Below are 15,685 nucleotides of genomic sequence, written 5' to 3'. Positions count from 1 at the left end.
TGCGTTGAAAAAACAATCCTTGTGCGTGCCCCGTACGGACGGGCGTTTGTCGACGTGGCAGTGTATTTTATGTAATACAATTACCTAAGCACGTTATTAATTTAGACCTGGGTAAAAACACGGGTCGTGTGACATGATTAATAATTAATAACGAACCGTTAAATTATTTATACCGTATTATTATAATATTATATTGTTATCACCGCCGCTGACGTGTCGCCGATAAAACCAGGAGATTATATCGCAGCAGTGTCACGGCTTATTATACGGTGAAACACGTATGATCGTTGTCGTTATTAATTACTACAAAATATTACACATTATATTTTTATTATTTTTTTTTTTTTTTATTAATTATTACATAATACGATGTATAATTTTGTCGTATCGACGGGGCTGCGCCACATCTAAATATTATTGTCAACGCGCGGCGTACAGGCTTCCGACAAACAACGTGGGCTATAAATTATAACATAAACAACAATAAATTACTCTTTGATCGATCGGTTTTCTCTGTTCTTCAAAGTCAAGACTCAAAGCACTCCTCTCACACACGCCCGAGCGGCGGCGTGTAATAATTATTGTTTTGCGAAACCTCGTCGCACGTTACTTGCGCATAATAATTATTAATATAAATATTATTATTATTATTATTATTGTTGAACAACTCGTCAACGCTGTCGTCGTCGTCGTCGTTGTAATAATTATTATTTTATCGCCTCCGTCGTCCTCTCTTTTGTGCGTAATATAATAACGTTGTGTAAATAATGTTCGAACACAACGTCATTATGGAGCGACTGTGTGACATTCCCGACACTCGAATGCACACGCGTCGTGGCTGCGTCGCGTAGGCGCGTCCGTCGTGTCGGCGACGGGTCGTAAATAAAAAATAAGTATTTCATTTGTACGAGAGATCGTTTTCCCGAACAAGGATATCGCAAAGGTTCTCTCCTCCTCCTCCTCCTCCTCTTCACAGTCGCCCGCACGTCGTCTCGCGACAGTCGTCGAACGCGGGTTGCACTAGAAAACGTCACTCGGCGTTCGTTCGCGCGCTCATTCGACATCATTATCATCGTCATCGTCATCGTCAATCGTAACCATCAATCATCATTATCCCCCGACGGTATTGCCGGTTCGTTACACGCCTAGACCGCGACGATGACGACGACACCTCCTCTTCAGCGCTCGAGATGTGATTTAATCGTCGCCGCAGACGCCTCCCCCGCGCGCGCATATACATTATGACCGTATACTTAACGTCGTCGTCGTCGTGCGGTGTCGCGTCAGCCCGACAATATTCACGGACGTCGTTTCAATCGAAATAATAACAACAACGATAACAACAATAACAATTATTGTTATGAAATAACATCGTGCGACTGTGCTGGCGTGCGCTCCGAGAGCGTTATTATTATTATTGTCGCGGACGTCGGTCATGTCACGTGCAGTACCTACGACGACGCGCTCGCGTACGTGTAAATATAGCCCGGGCACTTGCAGGCCGGTGTAATACGCAAAATCGTATTAAAAAATAGTATTCGAACGCGCTTTTTTTTTTTTTTTTTTGTATCGGTTTTTTTCTCGTTCCCGTCGTTCTCTCAAAAATCTCTCTTCCGGATTTGGCCGCTCACACGCGCGTTTTTACTACTATTTTTTTTTTTTCACGCGCGACAACGATTTACCTACGATATATTTTATAATATTCCTCTCTCGCCGCATTATCGTCCGTGTAGTGTCTGTGTGCATATCATTTACACCGAACGCAATGCAATACAGTACAATATTATTGTGTGACGTGCACGTTCTTCCCTCCCATGCCATGCGAGTACACTCCGATGGCATGCAACGGCGTGCCGTGTACAGTACTACTCGCGACGTATCTAAATATACGTGTTATTAATGATGTGCGCGCGCGTGCGCGTGTGTGCGCGCGCGCGGCGTTCGTAGTGTTCGTACTGTGCTCCGATCGCACGGCGATGAGACACGCGCTCGCGCTGCAGAGGTCGCGGCGAGTTCTCTCTCTCTATCTCTAGCGCGCGCGGTCCGCGATGATGTCACCTCTTCTGGTTCCCCGCCGACGCCTCTACGCCCGCACCGGCGGCGGTGGAAAGCAAAAAAAAAATAAAAAATTACCTAAATAGCGCGCGCCGTCGTCCTCTTACCCTCGTTCCTCCTCCTCCTCCTCCTCCTCCTCATACTCGTCGTCGTCTTCGGCATCTTTCGCTGCGTCGCAACTATATCGCCGCGCTACGCGACTATACAACAGCTTACAGCATCAGCGTATATAAAAGCGACAGAACGTCGTCGGACGAGTACGCCGCCGCCGCCGTTTAGTCATCTGCCGAACAACCAATGCCACCACCATCCCCCGGTTCTCATCTCCCGTCCACCGACATTCCAGAGCCGTTTCATCATCGCGCAACCAGCATGATGTCGTCGACGTCGTCGAAACCCCGCGCGTCGCTCCGCCGACGATTCGCCTCTCTCCAGCTTCCCCCCACCCCTCACCGCTTGCCGTCATAATAATATTTATTCGTTCCATAAATTTCGTCGTCCACACATGTTCGTCGTCGACTGTAACACACACGCACTCACACATACGCGCGATAATATATATTATTTTACTCTCTTATACTGCCTCTGTAAACACAATATTATACGACCGTGGTAATTAACAGTGTGCTCTTATTATACACCCGCCGCCGCCGTCGCCGCATGACGTGTGGTCCGTTTTCACATCCGCCGAGTCATCGTTATATCGTTATTATTATTATTATTATTATTATTATTACTGCAACCGATCGTTCCCATCGTCTTCATCGACACATATGCTCTTCGCGCCGGTGTTCGGCGCTGTGTCCGACGGGGGCCCCCGACGCGATCCTCTGCCCGTCTCTGGCTCTTCTGACGAGCGGTCTCATTACCGTTTACCCGGTCGAATAATATATTATTGTTGTTATTATTATTATTAATATCATACAATTGTCGATATGCCTACGGAGTATTCGCGTGGTCACAGAACGGCCGTGGGTCTCTTTATTATTATTACTATTTAGTATTATTACCATTTATTATAATATTTATAATCGTGTACGGCCGCGGTCCGATCCGGACACACCACCACCTCCACCTCCACCACTAGAACGCGCCGCCAACGCCCCGATACGTTCGATCCCCCCCACACCTCCCCATCGATAGCTTACTCGGCAATAAAACACCGATATCTCTTTGGTTCGGTCGCCGCGTCAATATTCAAATAATAATAATAATAATAATAATAATAATAATTGTTTTGTGCGATCGACCGCGATATTATGCTGCGTGGATGCGGGTCTCCTCCCCTCACCCGGCTGGTATATTTTTTTCCATTTCAACGGTATTCGTATCGAATAATAATCGTGTTCGTGAACAGCAGCGATGTGTGTGTGTGTGTGAGTGTGTGTGCGTACCGAAACGTATGTATAAGTTATTATACGAAATTTTGTATTTGTACAAACGTGCTCGAAGTATAAAAAAAAAAAAAAAATAGTAAAAAAGTTAACCGTCGTCGTCGGTCGTCGGTCGTCGTCACGTGTATAATATGTATAACAACGGACGGCGGCGACCAGACACGTTCGTCGCTCGTCACGGAGAGGAGAAGAAAAAAATTATATATACTCGAAATTCCGGATGTCGCGAAAACAAAAAACCCATTCACGTGTGGTACTTGTGGTGGTGGTGGTGGTGGTGGTGGACGGTGCTGCGTCGGGCGGCGAAGAGAGCACGTCGTTATGCGTATATGATATCGTGTGTGTGTTCCCTCCCCCGCCTCCGACTGAGAACGTCAAAAATTTTATGAAACATATTATACGATATTGATATTCACGAAAAAAACAAACGGTCTACACGATGTGAACGCCACGGAATTTCGGTTTCTTTTCCTTCCCCCCCTCCTTCCCGGACGACAGTGGTGGTGGCGGCGTCGTCGTCCCGCAGGTCATCGAACCTCGCGACGTCTCGCGATCAAAGGTGGCGAATATAGGCGGCCGCGTGCCTATATAGTGGTGTATATCCGACGGCTGTGGCATTTGCACCGCCGTTGACATTTCGTCACGACCAGAACCGTGCTGCGTATACGTCTTTGGAAACGAGCCGGTCGCCGAAAGGTCACTGGGTCGGTCGCGGCGGCAACGCCTCTGGGATATGTGCGCGAGTTGTGCGCCGCGGGGCCGACGTTCAATTACTTATCGGCACGGACAACCCCTTCACCCCAGCGGAGTTTTTTGTACGGGAGACTTGGCATTACACGACGATGACGACGTCGAAGTGGTGTGGGTTGTTGTTTGAACAAATCGGCGGCGGGCCTGCAGAGACTACGCCCTTAACCGACAACGTGTGCTTTTCGCCCGCGTTTTCTATATATATATATACAGCGTATAACATCACAATACAACTGCCTATTATATGTTATATTGTTATGTGCTCAGTATATTTTATTGTGTACACGCCGCCGAGTTAATTAAATTATACGCGGCGATGTGGCCGTCTCGCTCCGGCGGGCGGGCTACGCCCTCGTCGGCTGTTCAAGTCTATTGCAGCAGGGGTTGCGGCGTCTAGTTGACGGGGGGGGGGGGAGCAATTGTGGCGTCGAAGGGGTGATCGGCTTGCGTGTATTGTGATCCGGTCGGTCGGCCGTTTCGGCGGCGGTCGCTCGATCGGGGTAGACACACCACGCGCAAGACGATATCGTGATGTGCTTACACGAAAAAAACTTCCTCTACGACCGACCTCAGACGACGACGCGGGTTCACGAGCGAAACCCGATCTCGGCCGGCGGCCAAAGTTTGGGTTTCGCGCGCGCGAATTCGTCCAAGTCGTCGCGGTACGGCAGTCGTACTATAATGATTATTATTGTTATTTAAAAAACGATAAAATAACGTATGCCTATAGTGCACGCAGTGCGGTTTTCGTAACGCTCGCACGTACCGATAATAATGATAATAATAATAATATTTAAACACGGCAATTATTACGATACATTATAATGTCTGCCGCGTTTGTATAAACGGCCGCAATTATTACGCGATTACCGTTCGTTAGACGCACGTCTCGTTTGACATTCAAATGGCGGTGCTCGCGACCAGAGATCTCCGAGGCGCACCACGACCCGCTCGTCGGCTCCAGTCGATAATAATAATAAATAATAATAATCATAAATAATAATGTTGTTATTATTTCTATCATGACGACTGTGGCTTGTGTGCGTGCGAGCGTGTGGTGGAGGCGGTGGTCTGCTGCTGCGTTTCTTTCTACGCCGCCGCCGCCGCCTCTGTTATATAAGTATCATCATTATTATTGTCGACGGCAATCCGCCGCCAATGAAACACAACAATAATAATACACTCCCCCCCCCGCCGTCGATGTGTCGAGTGTATAACAATCGGACTCGGAAAAACAATAACAATAATAGTAACAGAGTTATGCCGTCTGTCCGACAATAATGATAATTATAATAATGGTATTTTGGTATTGTGTGCCGCGGACGTCTTCGCGCCGAGGAATGCCGTCGGAGGCCGCGCTCGAGTTTTCCCGCCACCGCCGACGCCTCGGCGGTTTTTGATATTCGCGCGTCGCCCGACGACAATCCGGAAGAGCGTCTCGGCGGTGCACGTGCGTCACAGCAGATCGTATAAGGAACCGCCGTGGCGATTGTAGCGACGAGACCGAACGCGTCACGAAATGCGACGCGGCGTGTGTTTTTTAAAAAGTTTTTCATTCACAGTTAGCGGAACACGCTATTCCGTTATAGATAAATGACAAACAGGATGACGGAGGACGACACGACCTCCACACGTCGTCCTGTTCACCCGTTAGCGCGCTGAAATCATATTATAATGTGTTGGTATTGTACCAAGTACTATTGATTACGAGTTGATATATAGGACACGGACAATGCAGAGTGATTGAGAATTGTAGTTGAGCAATCGCATAATCATATAGTCAATGAAATTCCTTCGGCATCGTGTTTCTCGGCCGTCGAGTTTAAAATATTTTATCAGACATGCGTATACAAAGCGGTACCGCAATAATAGCTAACTAAGATTACGACATTATTTAAATAGATTGAATGAAAAAAAATTAAAGTAATACATTTCGAAAGCACCCCGGAGAAAATAGTATTACGTTTTTAACGAGTAGAGTTCAGTTTAAAAATAATTACAACAATAGTAAATTATTATTGTGAATTTTAAAAATAACGTAAACAGGTGTGTTATAGTTACGGCACCGTTCCAATTTTTTTTTAAAACATTTAATTGTATCGTACCGCTTTTTTTTGATTTTTCGCCCAACATAAACTACAGGCAGCTCTGATCTCATCGTCTTGGCTAGAAAATAGTCAAGGATAGGAAATATTTCTGAGAAGAGAGATGCCATGAAAAATTGAAACGTTTGTATTGAAATGTCTGTTGCGCGTGTCTTATATGCCAACAACAAAAAAATGAATTAACTTTTATAAATATACATTATATTATATACCTACCATAAGTTATTTATTGATACAAATACTTACATTTTGAGTAGTTTTTTAGCACTAGGTTAATTGGGATCAATTGTTGTTAATCCTAACCACATTCACCAGCCCACCGACTCGTGTTTATACAATATCCGATATTGTATTGTTATATAATTATATTTAAAATATTAGATTGATGTTATCACATGTATAACTAATTGTTGTTTTTGGTTTTCTACAGGTGAATGCCGTACCATAAGAGAAGACGACTACCACCGGCTGGAGCGAATACGACGAAATGATAAAAGCACGGATTATGTATCCGACGGTGTCGGTAGCGATGAAGATGAGAATACGGAAGGTCAAGATACATCAGTCGACGATACTAGTAGCATTACATTGCCCGTCATACAGACATCGGGACTTGTGGTAGAAACTATCGAGGGCACAACGGTGAATCTACCTTGCAAGGTTGTCAACGGTTCTGGTAAGTACCACAGGATAGTAATAATATGTGCGTATTTTTGTCAGTTACGTTTACGTAGCTTATTATGTATAATATTCGATATGTCTTAAAATACATGTAGATATTTTTTCATTTTTACTTGCTCTAATCATAGCGCAAATAAAAAGGGGGGCTGGGGGACATAGATCTCCAAAAACTATGCCTAGTCACCCGAAATCAAGTCTTCATAAAGCAGTGGTTAAATAATAAGTCATCAGTATATGTTTTTCTATAATTTTGAAATCAAACTTAATAAAAAATGTGTATTGAAAAATATAATAAAAAGTAATTTAAAATTTTGTTTTTGTGGTACAGTATTTCTGATAAATGATATAAACATTAAACAGAGACGATAAGAATTGTTGTTTTCCGTAGAAAATATGGTAAGAGAATAATAATATGACATTATGACCCGACCATGTAATATTTCATATTTGACTACAGATATATATGTGTAATGTGTTGGTTAATAGATATAAAACAGACATCGAATATAAATTATGTAATTTTTATAAATAATAATTTTTATTTGTACATTGATAAATAATATATATTCACAGACGGGGTTCTACGCCACACGTTAAACAAAAAAAAAAATACATAAATTGGGACTTCAATCCCCTTCTCCTCCCCCCAAAAAATGTTAGCTATTTTCATCAATGACGATACTTAACTAATAACTTATTAGTAATAAGTGTTTACGTATTTCTTCAAGTTTGAACTTTGAACTATACGGGTAAATAATTAATGAATGAATGAATGTATATTATTTATTTTATATAGTATAATACTGCATATTCATTTGATATATATATATAGTGTGTATACATAAATTAATACGTAAATATTATACTATGGCTTACAAATGCATTAGCTTAGATGACAGTAATGCTCTTTGTCCAAGTATCAATCCTGCAATGTTTATTTCCATAAAAAAAAAAAATAAATAAATAAAAATATGTAGACGTATTGAAACCATTGCATGATTTCGTTACATGTGTGTTACATAGCGGACGAGTACGCGGTATTGTGGATCAATGGCACCAAGAGTATAATGACGGACAACTTCGCCGTGACTACAGACCCGAGGGTCAAACATGGAGAACAGTCAGATACATCTGCAGAATTCCAGGAACACACACTGATCATTGAACAAGTGACGCGGATGGATTCTGGATACTACACGTGCAGGATAACATCAACACCCCCCGTTGAGATAACCCATACCCTGCGTGTCACACGTCAGTACTTATCTGTATATTTTATTGCTCTCTCCGCATTGTTGCGCCGAGCGCCGGTCTGGCGTCGTCTGCGGTGTAGTCGCGTAGATAAGATTTTTGTTTGGTTTTTCATTTCGGGGTGAACGGGAATTAATGTGTTAAGTATGTTTGTCGCTGGGACGTCGCGTAAGTTATCGCCTCTCATATTGCGAGTGATTTTTCAGAGGTTCGACGAGGGGGGGACGGCTATAAGGCTATACCGCCCGTTTACAATAACGCCGCACGTCCATATAACCGGCACTCGTAGTGATCAATATAGTTATATTTATTATTTTTTGACATCATTTGTGAATGTATTACGTAATGTTATTTTTACTTGCAGATCCGGCTAAAGTCTTGTCAGTGCAAACTATGGGTCCCTCAGGGAGTTTGACTTCGGCAAAAAAATTGACCGTGAAACAAGGTGATCCCTTGCTACTCGTATGCAGCGCGGCAGGGTACCCGGAGCCTACGGTGCAATGGACCAAAAAGGTAACGCTTTGAGCTTGTCAACAAAATTACTGGTTTGTCAATACATCCGTTGTGTGATTTATCATGTACAGCCTAAATATGACCAGCAATCGCAACAATCGACTATATCGTCTTTGGATCATGATCAAAAGGCGCCGGATTCTGTATCATCGGCTCGCTCGCAGCTAGTCGTTTCGAAAACGAATGAGGTTCGTATCGACTCTGTTGCTGCGTATCGCGATGCCGGTTTATATGAGTGCTCAGCGCACAACAGCATCACCACGGGATCCGTGTCGGGAGGGACCAACGCAGAGGCCTCACATAAGACAATAGAAGTGGAAATCGAGTGTAAGTTGTATACATCGACGTGAAATATTCTTTAAAAATTAAAATACATTTAAAATAAAAAATATGTATATTTGTTTTAAATTTATACAAAATATAGATTAAATATAAATATACATTAAATTATTTTTTAAAGGCGTTATGTGTTACATATTATAGCCATTATGTTTTGTTTCGAAATATTAATTCGTAATTTGTATCAATAATATAATTAATAACTTCATTTTTAATAACACATTAACATAATCATGGTTTGGGTTCAATTGTTATAATAAAAATTAAAGTATTCAACGCTAATAAAAAACACATTTTAAATATTTGACTCGATAAAGCATTTGAAAAAGTGCCCAATACCGCAACCAATAAAATTATTTTAATACTTTAAAATAGTATTGTATATAATTATTATATTATAAGTGTACTTACCTATTACCGTTTTCGCCGTTGGTTTTGTTTAATCGGTGTCGTTCTCTGCCGCAGTCGCGCCAGAAATTGTTGTGCCCCAGCTCGTTGTCAACACCGGAGAAACGTACGACGCTCAGATGATGTGTACCGTGCAAGCGTTCCCCAAGGTGAAAGTCACGTGGGAAAAGGAAACACCGAACGCGAACGGACCGCAGTCGTCGACACCCGTGCTCGTCGAAGGCCCCAACAGCCGGTACCAAGATTTCAAGCCACCGACCAGCAATACCTTATTACAGGGCTCAATGAACTCAACCGCGAAGCAGACCAAATCCATTTTCATACTCAAAGTGAACAAAGTGCAAGGACCACAAGACTTTGGTCGGTACCGGTGTCGAGCTGAAAACCGTGTTGGCGTCACTTATTCGGATTACATAACGTTGACTGGTACGAAATATACATTCCTCTGCATGATATCATACACGTATACCTCGCGTGCCTATCATTATAATATACTATATACCATCTCCGCCGTGTGGTACAACACTGCAATTCAAAAATCGAAAATTATTTCTTTCCGTTATAGGTACACCGGCTCGACCACTATCGTCATACGTGAAAGTCGAAGGCAAAGCTCCCGAACTGGGGTGGACCGTAGACAGTTGGTCACCACTGATCGAGTACGAGTTGCAGTACAGACGACAACAGGTTTGATAATATGCTAATAATATTATACGTATGTACGTCATTTTATATAGACATTATTTCATATTTGTCACTGTCGTCTGTGGTGCCAAATCAAAAATGTTATTGCATATTAGTAACAAATTTACCAGGATTGTCTTGTAGTGGCACCACGCTTTTTTTTCGAATGATAATACCACCCTTTCAACTGTAAATTGTTAAACATATGATTTTTTTTTTTGAAAATGTTGACGCGTCTAAATCAAAGTTCAAACAATTAGTTTAGGAGTTTTTTTTTAATTCAACGTAAGCGTACTAAAAATAATAATAATAGTTTGACATAAATTATAAAATAATTGTCAAGTAAAAAGTCGTCGTTTATGATAATACTCTAGTACTCGTATATGAGTACTCGGATTAAAGTTTTTTACGAATTAATATTAATTGCCACAATTTTAATATGGTCATAATATAGCCCCCATACTATATTCTCAAGACCTATTATCATGAACTATTATTAATCTATTATTCTATAAGTACACCAAGTAAATGAGTTGTAAAATAAGAAGTAGTGACTCTTATAATTATAAGTACAATTATGAAAAAAAAAAAAACGACTACTCACGCTACAATACGGTCGACTATCAACGTCGTCTATCTATTTATGTTATAACACGTGTATATTGTACGTATTTTTTACAGGATTCGCAGGCTTCTTGGTTGGAAATCAAGCCGCAGCCACAGGTGGTCGAATCGTCTACTGGCAGCAGCGCGGGCGACGAGCGCCGTTACGCCTTGTCCTATTTGTTCGGCGGCGACATTCAACCACAACAACAGCAACAGCCGGCCGGCGTGCCCGAGACCATGCCAATTATCCTGCAACGGGGCACCACATACGTGGCCCGACTTAGGGCTCGAAACGTTCACGGATGGTCTGACTGGTCGGCGGATACCGTATTTACCGGTACGTACGAAACGACGACGACGACGACGACGATTATGATGATGATAGATTAGAGCTGGGATTTTTATGCGATATCATTTTTTTGTTCTGGTGTCTTGTAACGCCATCGGTAAATAGGTACATTTTTAATGCAACTTTGAGATTTTCAAGTCGTACTAGCATTTTATACGATATTTTAGAGAGGTATAAAATCCCAGCCCTAATGATAATTTTATTATACGACGTCAGGTCGGATGAAACGACATTATAGCGCGTACGATATTACAATAATGGTATACGTACGTCGTACATACATGACACATATTTTGTGATTCGTACTTGGCATTGTTAGCCGGTGTAATTACCTATCGTTTCTCAAAAACTACGAAACGCAGAACAAATACATAATATTATACTTGACGTATCGTTTTGATCGTCGGCTCAGAATTTTTGAATTGGAAAAACTCGAATCGAATGTCAACTGCAGGATTTTCGAAATATTTTCCGATCACCCTCTGATACACCTCGCGTAAAATCACAGCTTTCGTTTTATTTTTGCACGCAGTATATTATATAGTTTCGTGCCATTTCCATTGTTGCGTTTATCGCAAAACGGGCGATCTACTTTTCCGTCAAAATCGACCTTTCCGTTGACCACCGGTACAATAATATTATGTATTTCCTTTTTCCACCGCCACAATTTTCAGTTTCTTTATTTCGGTAACTCCTTACTATGAAAACATGTTGAGTTATTGATAATTGGCAATGATTTTTAAAATAACAAAAACAATTAAGTAATCGTTTATTAACTAAATATATGTTTTTATAAAAATACATTCAAGCAATACTTAAAATTGAAATTATTACAATTATTAATACAATATTGCGTATAATGTTATTACGAAAAAGTCTTTATTACGACATAAAAAACAACATCACAGTCAAATATTTATCGATATTATTTATTACCGGCATATTTCTCCGCTTTTATACTGATCAATTAAACATTGACTTTTTTTTTTTTGTCGTCTTAAAATTTGGTTTCGTGGTATTTTTTGTTTGCCGACGCTTCTTAATTTGCAATAAATGTCAGTTTGGACTTCTTCGATTAAAACATTTAACCATTGTAAAAAAAATAGCGAATGTCGATAAAAACTATTTTTGTAATGTGCATGAAATGACTCACAGGCGTTTTTTGTGCTTGTAAGTTCTGAAGATGCAAGTTCTCAAAGTTTTGGAGGATAATATATGTTTCTATAAAATAGTCAGCAAAATTTTGTAGCCTTTTATCAATTGGACACTTGCTCATAAAGTCTTACATCTTCCAAATTTAGAAATAATAAGTTAAATATACTGTGTAACCATTTCAGATGACACGTCTTTATAATCACTCGATAAGCCAATTTCTTGTATTTGACGGTACCATAAGATTGGGTTAAAGCAAAAATTTAATGGAACATAGTGACCATTAAAATATTCATGAATTGAAAAAAATTATAAAAAAAACCGAGTACTATAATTGAAAGTTCTGTCTTTATAAAATATTATCAACTGTTGATAAAAATCAAAGATTTGTTTTACATTTATTTATTATTACATTTTCTTTTTCGTCATAAATCAATAAAAATATTTAATTTTGTTTGGTTTTTACGTCAATTGAATTGAGTACGTTATGAGCATCAGCTATATTAGTAAGATTTTGAGGCATAATTTTGCGTCGGTTTTTGTTAATATTTTTTCTAACTCTATTTATATCGTTAATATCTGATGAATTACTATTTTTTTTAGCGATTTCAGTTAGAATAATTTTTTTTGGTCTGGTACTTATATTTTCAATAGCTTTTCTTTTACATGTTGTATTTAGCAACTGCTTCTTCAATGCTTGACTGGAATATTGTGTTTTGGTGTATTTATATTATTAATAACAGTATTATTTTTATCTGTATAAACTTGTGCTGTACAGTTTTTAGTTGTACACCGCCAAAGAATAAATTCTTTATTACATGAACCAATGTGAAATTTAAAATTATTTAAAATCAACTGCTTTTTACCAAGATTATACTTTCAATTATATAATTTCGATCATGCGGAGCGTAGGTACTCTTTTTTCACGAACTTTAACATAAATTAAAATGTTATAGGTATCGTAAAATCTATAAAAGATCAGGCCTGTAACGCTTTATCTTTATTGTTAGTTGTCGCATAAATTTCGAGCGTAATTTTTCCTCTATTTTCTATTAATGGAGAAAAAACATGATTATGGACATATTATCTACGTGATAAAGTATAGGTAGGTATATAATATAATATTTTAGTTCTTGATTATTACAATCGAGGGTTACGAAAATATAGAAACTGAAATTTGTGTTGACGAAAAAATAAAGTATATATTATTGTACTGGCGGTAAATGGAAAGGTCGATTTTGGCGAAAAACGGTGACGCCCGTAAAACATTTTAACTTTCTGTGTTATTATTATGTGCCTTGTATAAATCGGCTGCATGTCAAAATATCCCTAACTATAATATACTATAGCTTTAACAATCCTCACAGTTCGATATTGGTTTTACGGTTTAAAGTCATCGATATCTTTTATTATTCTAACGGCATATACACCAAGATCAAATAATATCGTCCTTTTAAAATTTAATGGTTTTTTCCATACAGATTTCATATACGTCTCATGCAATTTATAGTAGAAATAAATTAGATTTTCATAAAATTTGATTGAATTGAATAATAATTAATATCCTTATTATACGTTTCATAAATAAATATTAAAAATCATTATCTTTTTTAATTTATACGTTTCATATTATAGTTTCAGTTGTTAAACGTTTTTAATATTCTGACGTATCTGACACCGATCAGATATTCTTGCTGTGATATTTTGCCTTAGACTCTTTGATTCTTATGCACTGCACTGCCATTATACACACGCTTAGTATTTATTTTTACATTTGCATATTATAGATTAAAATAGCTTTAAGTTAAATAGATTTATATATAAAAAACATTATCCAAAGAATTATTTACTGAATAAAACTTTTAAAACTCGAAAAGAATATTAATGGTAAATTAAAATCACGAACGCAAAGTTTATTATTTCGGAATATATTAGAATAGATAACGCGGTGGCGTAAGGATAAAGTGCAAACACGCAATATGGCGTCGAATAAAACTTAAATGTTAGCATATATTTTTATCGAGTCATTATACGTTGAAACTTTTACAAGACAAAAATAGTCCTACGATCGTAAAACCATACTTGAGCTACTCACCAAATTATTGATGCCAAAATACATGTCATTTAATTTCTGAGTTATTTTCGAAAACGTTTGTTATTTTTTATTGTTAGGTATCCAAGTATTGACGATGTTTATTTTTAGACGTAGGAGTTTTAATTTGATTTATAACTTACGAATAAAAAGAAAATAGTTATTGTTTTAATATTCGAATATCGTAAGAATTAAAAGCCCAAATACCAAATAAATATATTTTTATATCTAACATTGATCCATTGTTCTATTAGCTTGAATATACTTTAAGAAAAATTATTTTAATATGCCAAAGTATCTAAACTCTAGAACCTTTAATTAACAAAACTGCACGGACTTGGTTCACGCGTTCTTATGCTTAAGACACTTGTTTCTAGGTGGAATGGATGATGACCAAGATGCCAACGAGATTACTCAGTACGACGGATCTCAACATAACGATAATATTTCGAGTAAGTACACTAATGCACACGAGTACACTATCTTATCGCAACTGCATGTAGTCTGTAAACTTTTAAAAGGCTACGGCATAATTGCTTCAATTATCATTATTTGTTTATTTGCACGCGATAACATGTCGCGCTTCACTTAGGTTATGGTCTTAACTCTTAACTTTTGAGTTAATCGGTACCTACTACCTATTTATTTTTACCGAAACATAAAGGTATCAGTTTTTTTGTTAACCGATTCACTGTTACATTGGACTGCTGAAAACACAGTTTACTCGACATAGATATCATCGTAATTTAACATATTTTAACATATTTAAATGATAGAAACGATTACATAGACAAGTGGGGAAGTAAATTTCGCTGCGTAGAATATTGGATAATTTAAACGCACTTTTAGATTTCTAGCCGCATTGATAAAGACTATTTAACAAAAGTCAAAAAGTTATGCTCGATTAAGCGCGTTACTGTGCGATTGTGTTGAACAACACATCAACATTACTTTATTACACGTGCACTTACAGTATTCAACTTCTTGAAAACGGCTAGTTTGCGATAAATTTCTAAATAACGTTTATTTCGAAATTTTTGGTATTTGCTACAATAGTTGTTTGAGTCGGTGCCACTACCAGTCGTGCACGAAAAACATCGCGTGCTTATCTCGTCGTTGCACTTAAGTAGGCGGTAGAGTAAAGACCGTTTACTGATACAATTTTCATACCGTCTAGGTAGATTTATATTCTTTTCTTTAGCAAAGCACGTGACACATATAATTATTGGGCAATTACGCATAGTATTATTAGTACCATTAAAAGATGCTTTGCCAATTTATCTCAACAATTTTTTTTATTGTATCA

General features: G+C 38.8%; 1 protein-coding gene across 2 annotated transcripts in view; it reads left to right on the top strand.

Annotated features, from left to right (window-relative positions):
• The window catches only part of LOC112595173 (neural cell adhesion molecule 1-like), a 34,001-nt gene extending 19,015 nt beyond the window's left edge, over positions 1 to 14,986 (top strand). For both annotated transcript variants that reach the window (XM_025340287.1, XM_025340288.1), the window contains exons 3-10: positions 6,735 to 6,980; positions 8,009 to 8,239; positions 8,601 to 8,749; positions 8,821 to 9,076; positions 9,554 to 9,922; positions 10,062 to 10,183; positions 10,862 to 11,123; positions 14,757 to 14,986. In XM_025340287.1, the coding sequence (XP_025196072.1) occupies positions 6,735 to 6,980; positions 8,009 to 8,239; positions 8,601 to 8,749; positions 8,821 to 9,076; positions 9,554 to 9,922; positions 10,062 to 10,183; positions 10,862 to 11,123; positions 14,757 to 14,971 (1,850 nt within the window). In that variant the 3' untranslated portion in view covers positions 14,972 to 14,986. The remainder of the gene's footprint in view (positions 1 to 6,734; positions 6,981 to 8,008; positions 8,240 to 8,600; positions 8,750 to 8,820; positions 9,077 to 9,553; positions 9,923 to 10,061; positions 10,184 to 10,861; positions 11,124 to 14,756) is intronic.
• The last annotated feature ends 699 nt before the right edge of the window (positions 14,987 to 15,685 follow it).

This window comes from Melanaphis sacchari, unplaced genomic scaffold (genome assembly GCF_002803265.2).
Source record: "Melanaphis sacchari strain LSU unplaced genomic scaffold, SCAv2.0 Contig25_pilon_pilon, whole genome shotgun sequence".
Classification (NCBI taxonomy): Eukaryota; Metazoa; Arthropoda; class Insecta; order Hemiptera; family Aphididae; genus Melanaphis; species Melanaphis sacchari.
The sequence above is the reverse complement of the archived record's forward strand: the minus strand, read 5'-3'. Positions and strand labels throughout refer to the sequence as shown.